The sequence below is a fragment of the Cuculus canorus genome, chromosome Z (assembly GCF_017976375.1).
Source record: "Cuculus canorus isolate bCucCan1 chromosome Z, bCucCan1.pri, whole genome shotgun sequence".
In the NCBI taxonomy this organism is placed as follows: Eukaryota; Metazoa; Chordata; class Aves; order Cuculiformes; family Cuculidae; genus Cuculus; species Cuculus canorus.
Genome location: NC_071441.1, coordinates 64,630,629 through 64,648,296, shown reverse-complemented (window position 1 = coordinate 64,648,296; position 17,668 = coordinate 64,630,629). Strand labels below are relative to the sequence as shown.

The 17,668-nt window shown below is 35.3% G+C and overlaps 1 protein-coding gene across 3 annotated transcripts in view; it reads right to left on the bottom strand.

Annotated features, from left to right (window-relative positions):
* Positions 1-17,668, bottom strand: part of RASGRF2 (Ras protein specific guanine nucleotide releasing factor 2) — a 134,895-nt gene that overhangs the window by 54,748 nt on the left and 62,479 nt on the right. For 2 of the 3 annotated variants that reach the window (XR_008447713.1, XM_009560297.2), the window contains exons 10-16: positions 12,772-12,932; positions 11,725-11,791; positions 10,743-10,879; positions 7,229-7,311; positions 4,862-5,110; positions 4,163-4,551; positions 988-1,116 (exon numbers count right to left, since the gene is read on the bottom strand). Coding sequence is in view for 2 of the 3 variants with exons in the window: in XM_009560297.2 (XP_009558592.1) it covers positions 988-1,116; positions 4,163-4,551; positions 4,862-5,110; positions 7,229-7,311; positions 10,743-10,879; positions 11,725-11,791; positions 12,772-12,932 (1,215 nt within the window). In the remaining variant the exon portion in view is untranslated. The remainder of the gene's footprint in view (positions 1-987; positions 1,117-4,162; positions 4,552-4,861; positions 5,111-7,228; positions 7,312-10,742; positions 10,880-11,724; positions 11,792-12,771; positions 12,933-17,668) is intronic. The other variant, XM_009560298.2, reaches the window with a different exon arrangement.

Genomic DNA, 17,668 nt, shown 5'->3' with positions numbered 1-17,668 from the left:
AAAACCAATGGTGCAGAAAGTTAACCTAAAGAAAAAAATTATGTTAGGGAGCCAAATATATTAAGCAACTTTCAATAACTAGATGCACATATTTACTAGGCCACTGATCAGAAAGAGTACAGTTTTGCATAACTTACCAAACCTTCTCCATAGGGAGTGCTCTGAACATTTCTTCTGACTAGTACTCAGATAACATGGCACTGTTCCCCACAGTTTCCAACTCCCAAATCTTGCCATCTCACCATAAACATGCCCAATAAGAGAAGATTACTACTGGTTTAAAATTGAAGTGTCTCACCAACGTATTAACAGTTGAGAAGACTCTAATCTGTTTCTGTTTTAATCCCAGGCATGAAATGACTGCCTAGAAATCTAGCTTGCATGAGATGGCAGCACTTTAAGCATTCATGGATGTAGCTCACAGATCTGGTAATGATTTCAAAGAGCCACGTGAGAGCTATTTGAGGTGTTCCAGCTCTCACTTCTCCCTTTCAATTGAGAAGTTTATTCAAATTTTGGAAGGAATAATGTGACACCATCTGTAAATGTTCAGCGTTACACAAAGAAGCAGACACAGTCACACTCCATTGACAATAATGGGTGTTGTGTATGCCATGATTAAATGTAGTGCTTGAAATATGTTCCCTTAGTAGCTGAAAAAAATCTGTCAAGGTATTGAGCATTTTGTGAGAATAGGACTGATTCAATATTAGTCTTGAACTTGGACACAGCCTGTTTGGGCTATTTAAGAACATTTTGTCATACCAAAGTTCCAATATGCTTCCAAGTCTCTTGTTACTACTATACAAATAAGAAGGCATAATTCACAAATTAATGGCTTTTTAAAAATACCTGAGAAATAAGGAAAATAGAAGCAAAACACATTACTCAAACATTATTCTTTCCTAATATCCTGTAAAGATAACAGCTTACAGTATTTAAACTCTTTAAAGTGACCAATAAGGGCAAGAAACATCAGGTTCTTACCTCCTGGTTGACGATAGCGGAGGTGACGTGGTGTTGAAGGGGATCGACATGGGGAAAGCTCTGTGGTGTCTACCGCTGAAGTGCTTTCAGGAATTGTCCGGTCCACTGAAACAGATTCTAGAACTGCTGCTTTAAAGAGAATAAATGTTAATACTCACATGATAATTCAAAATTGATGACTCTCTAATGAGTAGTATATTAAATTCATTTTATGCTTATTATGTTATATTAATGCATTTACAAAGTATAAATGTTCTTCGAAAATACCAAAAGGCCATAGGGACCTACAGTATGGGGCTTTAGGACATACTTTTTCAAAGCACAGAGTTTAGTCAGACTAGTTTGTCTTAGATATGGAGTGCCTCTGCAGAGATTGTAGCATATGTGAGTGCTTCAGGACTCTCAGTTATAAACACTGAAAGGTGGAAAGTCTGCAAATGATCAGCTTTGAACAATGTGAACTGTATTGCATTGATCAAAAAGAATATGTATATTAAAGGAGGCTTCACTGAAAGATAATGTTTAAAAAATGGCACTTAATACCTGTGTTTCAATACCAACTAACTGCCACCTCACACAAAGTTGTTTATGTTTAACCTGTGGTTGATATAATTGTTTTAAACAGTACTGCTTCTGGAACTTGCCATGAAAATTTTGCATTAAGAAGATTCAGCAATTATTATTGTCTGGATGGAGTTAAAGGACTAGGAAAGTTTTGTATCAATGATATAGACAAACAAAAGCTCATAAATCAAAAACTTGGAGAAAAAACAGCAAGTTGTCAGTTTTAAGAACACGTTGTATAAGACTGCAATTTAAGTCAGCAGACTATGCAGTGAAACATATGTAATAAAAATACTTGAACTTATAGACTTTATATGAACGAGGGAAAATAATCCTTGTTGGATAACTATGTGTAATCAAAAACTAAGAAAAAACCCCAAGAAAATGGCCAAACAGCACTGGAGAGCAGATTAGTCCATGAAGCACTTCTTCTATAGGAACGGCAGAAATACTATTTCCAAAATGAGAGAAAACAAGCCGATAAAATATAGCCTACATTTCATATGAATGACAACTGCATCTGCAGCTTAAGTATTGAATATATAAAAATGTATATAAACAAATACATTGTAAAACAAAAACTTTGAAAGCAAACAAGTTTGGAAGTGGGCAAAGAAGATGGAAATTTCAAGAGGTAAGTGAACGATATTCAAGGAGAACAACCACCACCATAATAATATGTCCTACGGAACAGAATTTGCAGCTATATTGGATTTAGAGAAAGCCATAGATGTTTTCTTGGAAATCTAGCAGTACCAGCGCAACATTATTAACCATAACAGGGTGAGGACTCCTGATTAAGTAGAACTAGTCTCCTAACCCAAAAAAAAACCTTCAGAAACAAATAAACCCATTAGGTACAATAGGAAACATGCAGAATAACATTTGGTAATTCTCTTACTTCCCCTTTGCATTTTCCTCGTAAGATTTCTTTTTAAACTTATTTCTCTTCCCCAACATGCATACCCAGCTGGGAGATAAAAAGGTTTCCCCTCTGCTGAACAGAGCTATCTAGCTGCAAATCGCCCCAGAGTTCAAATTGTTCAGCAGGCAATCCCCACAGCTACTGGAGATGCTCCACAGACAGCAATTTAGCATTTATATGAGGTTTGTGCCATTTCCAAATGTTCCTCATGCTGCCCAGATGACAATTCCAGCTTTGCTAGACTGGAATGCAAAATCTGAATACCTGTGCAACAATGCCTAGTCCTAACACGAGGCCGGGATAAACATACTCTTCACTGTGCTATCACATTGATATGAATGTGGTTACATCAGTGCGCAAGAAGAATTTTCCCAACTCTAACTAGTAAATATTATAATTTTTATATATAAACAGTCTGTTATGCTATTAATTTGAAACATTTGACATATAGAAATACAGCCAACCAACATTTTATGAAAGCATGGGCAAACAAAGACTCTATAATGCTAAGGCTAACTTGTCTGTTAAATAGATTTTTGTTTAAAAATAGACAATATTCTGCAAAAACAATCCCTCTGCATAATACAATATGAAATTTCTTACAGAGCACTTATTTCAATTCATCAGTAAGAAGTAGACATAATGCTTCAATCATACTCTTCTTAGTTTATGTTTGGTAATTTCTTTTTCTTTCTTTTTGGGTTATATTAGTTTTCATTGTTACAGTGCTTGCGAATAAAATTTAGCTACATTTTGCTCAGATTCACAGTTCAAATTCCTCAGACTGTAAGTCAGGCCACGTAAGACCATTTCTAAACTTGAATTTTAGGTTTAAAACAGTACTTTCAATTTCCTCATCTTTCGTTTAATGTAACAAAAAATTACTATATACTTCTACTCTAATTCAGAAGACCATCCCTCCATCCCCAAAGAACAATAAGCACACATTCATACATCATATCACATTAGAGCTACTTTCTTGCTTTGCCATCTAAAAATACAGCAATCTCATTTTAGATGCACACAGTGAGAGATAAATCAACTAACTTTAGCCCTCTGAAAGCAGTACCTCTTCCAAGGTGCCTTACACAATACATAGAGGAAAGCAGGCATTTGCACAGAAGGAATTAATCTATTTTAGACATCTACCTCCTGGATGGATAACAACTAGCTGCTATGAATCTCACCAATGTACCAAGTGCGTCACATAAATTATTTGCTTGGATTAGCAATGAATTCTTTCTGGAAAACTAGCCCTGTTATGTACAGATATTAAGGCTGTTAGGTCTTTACATCCTATTCTTTTTATCTTAACAATTTACTTCTTGTAGTAATGGTACAACTCCAAAATTTTTCACCTCAGGAAGCACAAGCAGCATTAAATATTTCCTTCTGCCTTTCTCCTTAAGAATCTCCTGAAGTGAAAACAGTCATGGTCGTTCTGCCACACTGCTAATCTTACAAAGAAGCAACAAAGCAGTGGAAACAGACAATGCATCACAGCCTCTACTAGAGAAGAAACAGAGTGCAGAGCATTTGAGTTCACAACACAACTTATGGTGATTAGGAGAAAAGACAAGACATGAGAAACAACTTCTCAGCACTAACCTGATAAAAGTCAAACCTATTTTGGAGATTACTCTATTTATCAAAAGTAACATTCAGTATTTTGTGGGTATGTAATACCTCTTCGAATGCTTCTCCTCAGCTTGTTACAGAGGTCAACACGAGGGTTCTCCAGGCTGTCCTCTATGGAGCCAGGGCTTTGCTCAGGAGAGGAAGGTCCTTTGCTAAGGTCCAGTGGTACTTTGCTACCTGTTGGTGGTGGGGAGGTGGCTGGGCTGTAGGTCGAGGTAGGACTGCTTGCCACCGATGAAGTAGATAGATCAAGGGCGCCGATCCTTGAATTCAGTGGTGAGGTCAACGAGAGTTTTCGGGTTCTGACAGGTGAGGAAGTTCTGGAGAGGGACAATGGGGGAGGGGAAGAAAACTTGCGACAGAGATGTGGTGACTTTCCATCAGCCAAGTACTCTCCTCTGTTATTTTGACTGGTAGCAAAGAATAACTCCAAAGACCTGAGAGCAAGAAACAAAGAAGAAAAAAGCAACAAGCAGTAACAGACAGTGAACAGACTTAAGTGTAAACACTTACGAATATATTTTATGCAAATCTGGATGGCAGTTCAAAAATGTATATCACATTTAGTCCTGAAAAGCCTGGGCAGAAAGTTGTAACAGACTTACCTAAAAACTTACATCCTATTTACAAAAGAAGAAGCTTTGTCTTAAATAATTTATCTAACAGAAAATCATGGTAAAAATAAGCTAACAACAATGGTAATTCTGTAATAAATCTATGATAGAAGGATAAAACTGCAGAGCTCACCTGACAGGAATGGAAGTGAAGGGTCGTCTGTATATGTCTGAAAGTTTTTCCAGTACAACAGCTGCAGTAGTAAATATGCGGTAAGTATGTAGGAAAGTATTCAGGAAATCAATACTTAGAAATCGCAAGTCTGTTAGTCGCTCCAAAAGGCGCTCGACGCTTGCATAACGAATTTGGGGTACTTTGCAAGAATTCAGAGTTTTGCTGAAGCAGATATCAATGTCATCTCTATGAAGACGAGCGTCAGATCTATACAAAAATTAAATTTAGAACATTTTACCAAAGAGGAAGAGTGACTATGGTACAGTAGTAGTATCACTTTAGCTGCTCCTGTCAGCAGAGAAACAGCAAATATATACGCATTCTTATATTTCATCAACTCTTAATCTGCTGCAACGTGTGCTTCCAATCACTTATAATTTATGCCATAAATAAGGGAATTAAATTTTATTTCTGGCAAATTATTAGTTTACATTTCAAAGTCTAAGAAACCACCAACGATGCTTAGATCTTTGAAATGTAGGCAGAATTGTCCCCTCTTATCACTCTCAGGCTGTTGTACCCTGCAGTCTTATATTACTAGCCTTTCATTATAGAATAATAGTGAACTGACTGAGTTTTTTTCTGCTGGTATCTACATTTAGCTAAAGTAAACTAAAAGACTCTATCTAAAGACAGTAAAACCAAGCCCTTAGCTAAGCTTAAGGCTCACCTACAAGGTAATACCTGACCTCAGGCTTCAAGAATTATGGTTTGTTTTTTTTTTAAAAAAAAAAAGGAACAACACGAAACATCTCAAATTTCAAAGTAGAAGCCAATGAAAGGCCTCACTTTAGTGAAAAAAACACCCAGACTTATTTTTTGTTCAGACATCAAGACAAAAATCAATCATTTACATAACCCTACTCACGGTATTTTTTTCCCAAATTCAGTTTAGCTTAATTTTATCTAGTTTTAGGCTTAGTTTGTAAAAGAACAGGACAGATACTAGTAAAGCATCTCTCAAAAATGCCTGCTCTGTTCATTAAAAAATACTGAATTTTCTCAGAACATAGGTTCAAGACATTCCCCATGCTTCTACAATGCATTACATAAACAAAACAATAAATAAAAACTTCTTTTTCAAGTTGAGCCCTCAGAAAACTGACAATTTTTATTTATTTTATTCAACAACATCTGACTTTAGAAGTCAATGTCTGCTAACAATCAGATGAGTAAAATCTCAGAAAAAGAACACCAACTCTTTGGCTGTTATTAAAATCCTCTGTGTTTGTTAGAATAAACATTTCTACCTCTTGACACTGGGAATAAGACTTCACTCTACTCTACAACCTGAAGACAGATGTATGTATTTTTAACATTCAGCAGGTAACAGAGTTGTTTACACACTGGAAAAAAACTGAAGCCAATAAAATGCCTTCTTTCCAGGGATCAAAGATATGTCCCCTAACAGCCTATTCACAGATGTTGTCTCTTTTTCTTTTTCTAAAAGAAAAGCAAGACAGAAGAGACATCAACTATAAAACAGTCATCTGAGATATGGTGTATAGCTAAGAGAGAGAAATGGCATACTGACAGATAAGAGTAGGAAAGAAAATACTCATATTTCTATCCCTATGTTCTATTACTTAATATTTATATGGGATAATAGTAGGTAAAATTTGTGTAAATACAGATCTTTAAATGATCCAAGAGGTCAATTTGTGTCAGAAATTTGGAATCAGGTACTGAGAAATTGACATCTACAAATAAAAATTATTTGTTAAAAATTTGTCAAAATTTGTTAAACAATCCTCCAAGGGTGAAGGAAGTAGGCTTGTGATTAATGATGTTACTTCGATGTGATCAGTTAAAATTCTGAGATGAATTTTTTTTCCAGAAATAAGAGAAACTAAGAGAAAAAATATTTTTTAAAATTTAATACAATAAAATACCTTTAAAAATTGCACTTGTCTGCAGTCATCTAAAGTTTGATGACATTTTAAAATATAAACAATAGAATTACGAATGGTATGACAGTGAAAATCTAACAGAGAATAAAATCATTCATCTGAAGCATAACTGAAGGCAACCTCATGAATAACAGAAAAATCTGACTTGTGTTCTTATACATTACAATACTGTGAATTGAGAGTCTGCCATTTTGAATCATTCCTGCCATTTCAAAAAAGCAATTTGAAAAGGTATCTTTTGGGATGCTGAGTTAATTCAACAAAAATGGGGAAAATAAAATTTAAAAGGTCATATTTTCCAAATACATGTTTTCTTTGGTTAAAACTTCTACTGAAAAAAAAAAACCAATACGCAAAACAACAACAAAAGCACCATGCTATTTTATTCTCTGGGGAAAAAAAATTCTGCACTTACTTGATCATATGTGGCACCGTGACTTTAGAGTTCTCTTCAAACACTATGGTCATTAAACCATTGCATCTTATGTTATCAATGCACTGTGAAAATGAAGATTGAAAATTGTTAAACTCATTACACAGGGTGAGGGGCCTTACTTCCACACCTTTCATATCACTGTAAGCTGAAGCACAGCTTTTTCACAGTACAGACTGATTGTATAGGGTATTTTCCTAAGTGAAAATCTGTGATGCAAGAATTATAATGGACATGCTTCTGTAGTCTTCTTCCTTTGATTCGCACATCTGCAAGTCCATGCATCTTTACCAACACACTCAGGGTATTCAATTCAGCATCCTTTTTCCCACATAATTAAGTATTCTGAGTTAGAAGTGAAATTTCCTTTGAAGTTCCTTTGAAATGGAACATAATTAAATCTTTCTAGCATTAGTATTAAGTTTGAAAAATCAATACTGCAAGAAACTTTATACACAAACACTATTTATACACAAACACTTCACACACAAATGAACACACTAATACCTTAATCTTTATACTGTACAAAAAGACCAAATACCAAGTTTCTAGAAACACACTTTTAAAATCAAATTCAAGTGGTGCTGTTATTGTGAAACATAGCTATGAAGATGCTGTTCAAGTTGTTCCTTGCAAATTTTTATATGTAGGTTTTGGGCTAGGTATTAGAACCTTGAAAGACACTTCTGGGTCAGCATCACAGCACACACTGCTTTAGAAATTAGAGGTTGTCTTTTGGCCAGTTTACAGGTGCATAAGCTGTTCGTCAAGTCTCAAAGCAGCTCAGTGCTTGTGGTGCATAGGGATAGCTCAAAATAATTTGTAGACCATAATCTTCTGGTTTGTACTTATATGCAGTTAAGATAACAGCACCACAACCCTTGCTCTTGGAAGTCGGCAGATAGTCAGGCAGTGCATCAGGCTTATAAGGTGTGCAAGCACCCACTACGTAACACTACAGGGCTCTTGTAATAGTTTCTAGTTAGATTCATCAAGTATCATACATATATACACAAAACCAATTACCTTTTTACGTCAATAAAAAGGAGTTTCCAAAATTATCATACATCTTTACATTTTATCCTTAAGAATAAAAAAACAATAAAAACAGTCTGCTGGCTTTGGCAAAAAATTCATCGATGTTAGATTGGTCAAACAAGATAACCAGAGACCTCTTCAGATTTAAAATACATCTTTTTAAATTCAGGTATTTAAGAGTATTTGAAAAGGGCAGTTGTAACATTTCACATTGTAATTTGATGGAATTGTTACATAAAGGCACTGAGAATAACATAGCTAATGAAAATACATAGCTGCACCCATCTGAATTTTAAACATTGCAAAGAAGTCCTCCGCACCAATCATAAAACTGCCTGAGGTAATTTAGCTCGGTTCTTAGTCTGTTATCCTTAGTGTGCATAGGCCAAGCTAGTGTTTATAACTTTCCTGATAGCTATTATCATTCCAGCTGAGGAACGAGTGTAATAGAGATCAAGAATCAAAGCAGAACAAGCTCAGACTAGGAGAGGAAAGGCTTCTTCAGCATCAACAAAAACTCATTCATTTTTCATAAGAAGTGTATGATTTGCATGAAAGGAATTAAATTCCTTCAAAATTCTAGAAGCCTCACAAGGAACATATAGACAAATATGAGTTATTTGTCTTCTGCATATATAATTTAATAAGATGCAGAATTCTGGACACCAACACTAATATTGTGAGTGAACAGCAACTACACACATAGTTTCTTTACTTGCAATCACAGAACACATATTTACTGAAAAAGTACCATTTGTATGTCTTTTTGTTAGCATAGTTCCTATTTTCTCCTTGAGGGCTGTAGCCAGTATTAAAAAGCAAAAAAATGTTTCTGGGCAGGCAATTCAGTAATTTATGACATTTATGCTGGCAACTGGCTTAGTCAGAAACACAATTCAGTTTCAAAAGACCAGTAGTCTTGATTCATAAGAAGTTCTCAGCCATTATCCAAATGTTCACTTCAAATTTTCTTTCTCCTGCAGAAGACAGGTGGCATGCTTCTTGCTTTATTGTCTTCTTTCTTGCTCTCCAGACAGAGCCTAAGGACTAAGTCAACTGATTCGATTGTTATTTGTAAACAATGGTACCAACAATGGTACTTTAATGTCTGTGCAGTCTGCACAGCATCTTGTGCCCCTCGTTACTCCATTTCTTTAATTGTGCTTATCCTCTCAGCATCACTTCCTTCTCTTCCTTTGTAAGGCTGGAGAAGCTTTTTCTACCTCACAGTGCTAATGGTACTAGATCGCAGTTTTCTCAGGCTTTCACTTATAAGCTTCTCTTAATTGTTGGCTTCATATCTCTTCAGAATACCCCTGTCTTCAAAGTCCAGGAGATCTCCCCTTCCTCAAATGGATAAAAGGAGAAGCCCTTCTAACTGTCCCCCTGGCCGTTTGGCCAAACCTTTGCCTTCTCAGCTGTATGCAGCTAGCAGTGTTTATGTGTGTACTTTGCTAAGATACTTAAAGGCTTTGCAGGCACTCAGCTCTCAAGTCAGCTGGGGAGTTTTTCCCTAATATCACAGTATTCATATTTTTGCTTCATTTCAATAGTTAGTCCAGAACAAAGTAACTTATAATACTTATTTTTAAGAAATCTCTGCTCATTATGATGATAATTCATCTGGAAATGTTGCCAGCAATGATAACATCTTTAGGAATTCATCAGATTCTACACTGATATTTGTCTTATCCACTATTTATCTTGAAATGAATAGAGGATAGGACTCAAATTCAGAACTATGAGATATCTATGTACTTGCAGGTTGCATGCGTAATCAAAACAGTAATAGCCTTAACTCTGATCTGGTTAGTTAAAAGTTCAGATTTATTTCATAGTGCATTCAACTTCTTTCCCCAGATAGATTCTGGCAGAAGTTTGTCTACTATGTTTTTAGCCAAAAGCATAATTTTATCCCTGACATTGAAGTATTTAAACACCACTTCTCTTCACTCACAATATAGACACTTCCTGCATACTGTCAGAATGCTTAGCAATTATTTACATGGGTTTGCTAGTACTCTTTTTAGTGGAAAACAGAGTTTATCTTATTTTCTCACTCCATAAGATAGTCATTGATGTGATATGGTATCATTTTCAGAACTCTCAGGTGTTTTTTGACCTGTATGAAAATTATGAACTAAAAAGTACTATCCTCCTTCTTAAGTCAAAATACAAATCTGAATGGGCTCTCCTTACATATAAAAATGACTACCATTAGTATTATGATTGTCAACTGACAATTTTATATCCCATCTGTCTCACTGAGAAACACATTTTACTGATGACTCAAATGCAAAGCCAGAATTTTAAGAACAGGTAACACTAAGGGGGTTTCATATATGTTAACAGCATATCAGCCCTCAATAAATCAACAGTCTTCTCTTGGATTAATTTTCAGAAATACCGAACAAACTAAGATCTCAGTACAAACAACATAAAGAACACATTGAGTTACCTGACTTATATCACTTGTCCATGCAGCTTTCTCCTGTCGTGACGGCGCTAAAAGGACAACAGTAAAAGGAGGAGCATCCGTAGGTTCAACGACAAGCTTGAAATCAAGGTGTCCAAACACTTGTCCAGAACCTTTTGCTTTACAGCCAGGAAGGGAGGGAAAAAGTCAAAATGTGAGCAGACACTTCAGACTATAAAACAAAGAAAATAATAGTTTCCTTTAAATTGGAAGTTACTTTAAAACATCTCTCTGACAAAAAGCAAATACAATTGGGGATCCAAAACTAATTCTCTTTTTCACACTCACCAAATATAAAAAAAAAGTTGCAAACATGCAATTGTGACAGTTGCTACACATACATTACTTTTAAAGACATCAAATAAAGATAAAATCCTTCTAACATTTCTAGCCGCTATAATCTCAGCATAATAGAAGTATCACTAAAATTAATGAACTGCTTTCACAATTCAAATGAAAAACTTGCCTAAAACTGCAGGATGGGTGCCAAAATGAGTAACAATAAAATCCGCTCAGGAGTGTGTTTCGTTATTTCATTTGAACAACTTGCAGTCAATATTTGTAGGGATTTCAAGACGAGAAATTTCCACTAATTCTGCCAACTCACTCAACCCCCATGTATTTAAGAAATGCAATTATCTGCTTCTTTAAATGAATACTTCTTTCTTTCTGAGGTCCTCCAAGTGAAGTTGTATGTAAAAGTCAGCAAATAATTTGTCACATTCCTTCAGACAGTCGATTTTAAAATTCTATGATGTGGGATGTCAACAGCAAGAACAAACATAACAAAAGAAACCCTCATTCAAGCCAGCATGCTCATTATTAAAATATCTATTCTGCTGAATCAGTTTAATGTATTCCTCTGGTTTCATGAAAGGGGAAAACGTATATGTTTGCTAGCAAAGTGTACCGATTTTAAGAAACTACAGACTGAAATTACCACAAACAGCTAAATTTAACTTACAATCATCATCACTCGTATCCGTCTCCTCGATTAGTGTGCACTCTATTAAAGACAGAACACCTCCTGTCTATGAAAACAAAACATATTTTTCACCAATTTTGACACTTATTCTTATTTTTCATTATAGATATAACTTTGATATAATTTAAGATTTTACACTATTCAGAGCTCTTATGAAGATATGTCAATTTAATGATGCACACTTTTCCTCAAGAACTAAAACCCAGACAGATTAAATATAACATTTTTCTTAATTTGACAAATCAATAATATACACCAATGTACAAAGTTTCCTTCATTTTTAGTACACTATAATTTATCTCGCATACAGATTTGTTTACAAGTTTCAAAAACAGTAATTAGAATTTAATCTTCTCCTGAATTTAAATCAAATACATACAAGATAATTTTAAGAGTTCAGTTATACTTCATTTACTTTGCAAAATACTTGAACTATTTCAGGTGTGCAAAGTGAGAAAGCATACAAAAGCCTTAAAAAAACTCTTAGAAATGTCTTGGTCAAATTAAAACTCTATTCAACTTAATCCACTCTGTTAACGACCAACATCTCATTATTCACAAGTTATCAGTATGAAAGTCTGATTCACAACAAACACAAAGAGAGTGTTCTTAGAAGGGCTTTCAGTTTATGAGAATGTTCTGTTCAGGAAACCATATTTAACTTTTAAAATTAATTTAATTAGAGCTCTGGCAAATATTCTTTGGTAATTACACAGGGTTGTACTGGCTGATCTATGCACTGAAAAGTGACTTACAGTCAGTGCTAGCTTATACAAAGACACACCAATGACTTGTTTCTAACCCCCAGCTTACTAGAAATACATAGTTCTAGAAAAAAATTGTAGCTCATAAGAACTTTGGCTGAATTCTCTTATTTGCAATGAGATGGCAAAACACTTAATTACGGTGCATCACCTTCTGGTGATAACACACACAAATCTCAGATTAAGGCCATAAAATCATAAAATATTGACATTTCACCAAACCTGTGTTTTTATTTTGTAAACTGAGTCATAAAGTTTATACCTTGAGAAGATGCAGTTTTCCTCCTGAACTTCTTGTACAAATTAAAAAATGTTTTGTAAATAAGAAGCACTGCCTTTCTCCTTCTTTCTTCAAAGATAATGATCCCAGACGAACTTTACTAAGTTTTCCCCTCTCAACTGAAGGGACTTGAATAAGGGAACCTGATAATAAAGATGCAAAATTTACTGTACTATAGTAACAACCAGTAGGCTGTGTTTAAAGGGTTAATGCATTAATTAATACAACTTTTCCTTCTACTAAGTGTCAATACACATCAGCATCTGTTTTAAGCACAAGTCAATCATCTTTTTTTGCACAATATCACTTTGCTTTTTCCAATAAATAGCAAGCAAGTACAGTCTAGATTAATATTTATGTACACAGCAGGATTAGATCTTGGGAAAATTCTTATAAAATTTAAACACAATGATAGCACATTGATCAGAAAACAAAGCCGTACAGCGAATTGCACTTTTGACAGCTGTTAGACTTGCAAAAGTTACATTATTTATAAGCCACAGAGACAGAGGATGAGAAGAACAAGTTTGGAAATGAGAGTTTGTGTATGTATATGTCTGCGTGCAAGAGATGGAAACGAAACATATTTCTTCATCTTATCTTATATTGCAAAATTTTCAGACCTCCACAGCTCATCTAAAATGTGTTACCAGTAACACACTTCTGAACTAAATTGAACCTGGTTACATAAGCCTGAATTTATGCTGTGCAGAACTCTAGACTGGGGATAGCTTTGCTTCTCTGCCATTTCATACCTCAAAACCAGCCTCTGTCGAAGATTTTCAGGCTGATATTACCATGTGCATAACTTCTGAATTTGGATCTGGAGTCAAATTTGGTGGTGAAGTGCGATATGATTCACAGGGAAAGATTTTATGATACAACTTTCTGTTACCAGACAAGGCAGCCAAGAGAGCTCCTAATCTCATTCCCACACACCTATCCTTACTATCATCCTTACACTGGCTCTCATCTTATTCCAACATTAGATAGCTAACAGAGCTAAAGCAGCAGGAAGCCAATGCTACAAAGAAATAGCTAACTTAGTTCCCTGATATGCCTCACTGCAAGGTCAGAAAAGCACCAGTGATGATGCAAAAGAAGTAACAGCAACAGAATGAGCATAGAGAGGGATATCAGACTGCCTCTTTCAAAGGCAACAAAATAGCATAACCATATCAAAACTCAAACCAGGGGCAGCATCTTCAGCAATGCAAGCCTGAAAGAATTGTCCATAAAATGCTACGTCAGTACTTCTTATCCTACATTGTAAAAAATATAATCTTGTTCAAAGTTCACATACATAATCTTAAACTAACAAACAGAAATTAAGGTAACTGGGAACACTACTGTTTATCCACACAACATTTTTGCATGCATAGCTCCCTCTTTATATTTAATTAGCCTAAGTTATTAATATGTTTGAAACTTATAGTGTCTGGCATAGCCAAATATACACCACTAAATTTACAAAAGTATGGTGTTATTTGACAGCCAATTCACATTTCAAACTAAATGAGTACAATGTGATTCATATCACTGCAATGAAACAGTAGGGCAAAAATCTACTCTAGAAAATTCCAAAGGTCTGGAACTATTTTAGGTTCACTTAAATACCAACCAAAACTGTAAATAGTTATTTGTTGTTTTATATTTCTCCTGGACAAAAGAGCCTACCTGTCTCAACTGCAAAAGACACCAAGGAGGTCAATTCCATGTGTGGGAATGGTGACTTTTCTGTGTTACACCGATTGCTCCCCAGCTCTCATTGCAAGGCCAAGGAGCGTGTACATATCAATTCCCAGGCAACTTCTCATCACAAAATTCTCAGTGTCATTTTTCTCCTGAAATTTTCTCTACACCTTTAAGGTGACTATATTCAATCTGTACATCTCATTTCCGCTTTGCTTCTTAGAATAATAGTATCTATAAATACAATACGCTTATGGATATAACTTTACAGGTAGATTTTATTTCATTTTTCCAATTGTCATTAAATTGCTTTCAGGAATACCATATTCTGTTCTGCTAAACTGGGCTGAAGGTTAAACCGTGTTCTTGTATAGAGCTGAAATGCTACTGTTTAATAAGGAAAGTCAAAGCAAACTAGATTTAAAAAAAATGCAGAAAATGGACAATTTATTATGTCTCTTTGATACTCAATATTTACAGAGAGAAACACGCCTCCTAGACATGCTGCATGGCTGACATCAAGCAAGGACATCACACATTCTCATCAAGCTTTTGTGATTAGTAACACTGTGCATTTGCCCACCATGCACTCCACTACAGATTTCCTCTTAAGGAAAAAAATGGTCACAATTGGCAAACATACAGTTGCAATAAGCAAGTGAGGCTAATTTTAGAACATTCATTAATACTACAGTTTGGACAATCAGTGTAATCTCAGGAATTTTTATCCAGCTACAGACCTAAGCATTTTCCGTACTTCAGTACTGCCAGAATAGTAACTGCATTAGCCTTTGTTTAATCCAAGAAATACAAAAGGTTGTATTCTCTTTTTTAAAGTATTTTTTAGTCCACATGTAACTGCCTAGTTTACAATTTCAGTCTGGCTTCTCTGTTCTGTAGGCTTTTTAATTTGACTGTAATGTTCACAAATATGCGAAAGGCTTGCTCACTCAGTCTGTGAGTCTCCATCCTTCACGACAACCCAAACCCAACTGGGTGTGGTACAGAGCAACCTGCTGCAGCTTATTCTACTTTGAGGAGGTCAGACTAGACTGGATAATCTGAAGAAATCCCTTTGAACCTCAGCTATTCCATAATATTGCAGTTGTAATATATTTATCAGCAGAGGTAAATTCATAGCAATTGATTGCAGAAGCATCAGACACTGTTTGGATGTCATCAAAATGTTAGACTGCAGTTTGAGACTCCCTATGCTTTCTCTAGAGTCTTAAATAAAATCTTCCGTGTTTGCCATGACTTATAGTGTGTCTGATAATAAAGTCTGTATTAAATTAAGAGACAGAGAAAAGGAGGCCCCAAGAAACATGAAGGGGAATCCTCAGTCTACGTTGCAATACACTGCCAAAGATCATTCTCATGGTCTCAACTTGTATCGTTTAACAGAATCAATCTCTTAGAAAAGGAGAATATACAACAAACAGTAAAGTTGTAATTCACAGAAAAACCCTGAACAAAGGTAAAGGCATATCTGTTTTTTAGGCTGAAAAGAGGTTTCTTGTACCAGACTACACCAATCAATTGAAAAAATAGGAGGCTAATTGAAATCAGAGGAGATGGGCATCATTGTCAAAGTGACTCTACTGTCAGCTGTGAAAGGCAAATGGGCTCAGTACTACTTCATCAGATCTATTCAGATTTCTGCCCTTCAATAAAATCACATGCAGTGGATGTTCCAGAAGATAAACAGTAATATATCTTTCTTTTACATGCAGTCTTGTCCTTTGACTGTATGCCCAGAAATAAATCTGTATTTAATTTACTTCAAATATGGGTCTGACCTGGGTCTAACTCTCTTTTTCAGACTATTTCCTAGAGAAAAAAATATTGAGTTTTTACTGATGAAACACTGGCTTCACAGACAAAATAATACCACCCAACGCTAAGATGAAAACCTCTAACAAATGCATGTATACAAAGCATTGTAATTGTATTGAAAAAAAATCTACAATTTAATTAATTTGCATGGTGCAGGCCAATCTAGGAGAATCACAGCCCTGCAACTTTTTGGCTGTAAATGCCACACAACAGTTTTAAATTTTTCTCAAAGGCATATTCATAATTCTTTAAATACTTCAGTTTTAACAAATGTATATATTTAACGAAGATTCAAGTAATTTAATAGTAACTTGTACAAATAATCCTAGAAGGAGTTTCATAGTTTGGCCACATGACTACAAAACACAGAATGGATTGCAAAATGTTTACAAAGCCTATTAATTAGCAGCTGTGTGTATGGTTCTATTAAACACAAATTGTTCTGCTGAGGCTTTTCAGAAAAGGTTTCATGAAGGGATAAACCTCAAGTACCTTACTAAACTTTCCTAAATACATTTAAAACTTTCCAGACATTAAAAATCTTAAACCTAGCAAAACCCCTATGTTCCAGGTCTGTAGTTACTGTATGCAAACCCACTAGCTTGTTACAAAAGTTCCAGAAGTAAATTATTATGTAAATCCGAGAAACCCGAGATTTACTTATGAAGTTTTCACATTTGCTGTTTTACCATGAAAGTAAGTCACAACACAGAAGCCCTGTAAACAGTTTACTGCTAGTGGTAAAAGGTGAAAAAGTAACTTTATCACAATTTTTTTTTGTTTTTGTGATACTTAACAACAGTTCTACCTCCACTATGCGTTATCTTCAACAGAAAGAGTTTCCAAACCCATAAAGAATACACAGAAAAGAATATGGTATGACTCTTCCTCCACTGTTTAGCTAACCATCACATTAGAAGTAGTCCTATATTCCTGGCAGAACACTACGGCTTTTCTTCACGACCTCTTGCAGAAACAGTATTTATATTTACCCTAAATTCTACCAAAGCCCAAAAATGCACGTCTCTAGAGACAAAGTGACTATGTTCGGGTATGGTATCTATGCTCTCAGTATCAATTTGGGATGTTTGCAAAGAATGAATTAAAATGAGATCAACTGACAGCTGTTTTCTTTCCTAGCAATGACTTTTCCACTGACAAAGCTTCAAGCTTCTCTTGCATTTTTCTTCAAATGTTGGCATCAGTTGGGACTGCCACGTTATATGGCCAGGAAATCCTGGTCTCTGTGGACCTAAGACCTTTAAAGATCTCAGCTGAGACCCTTTAAAGATCACAATCCAGACAGTATATACTCTACTGTCCCATGGGTGCTTTACCGTTCATGTGCTGC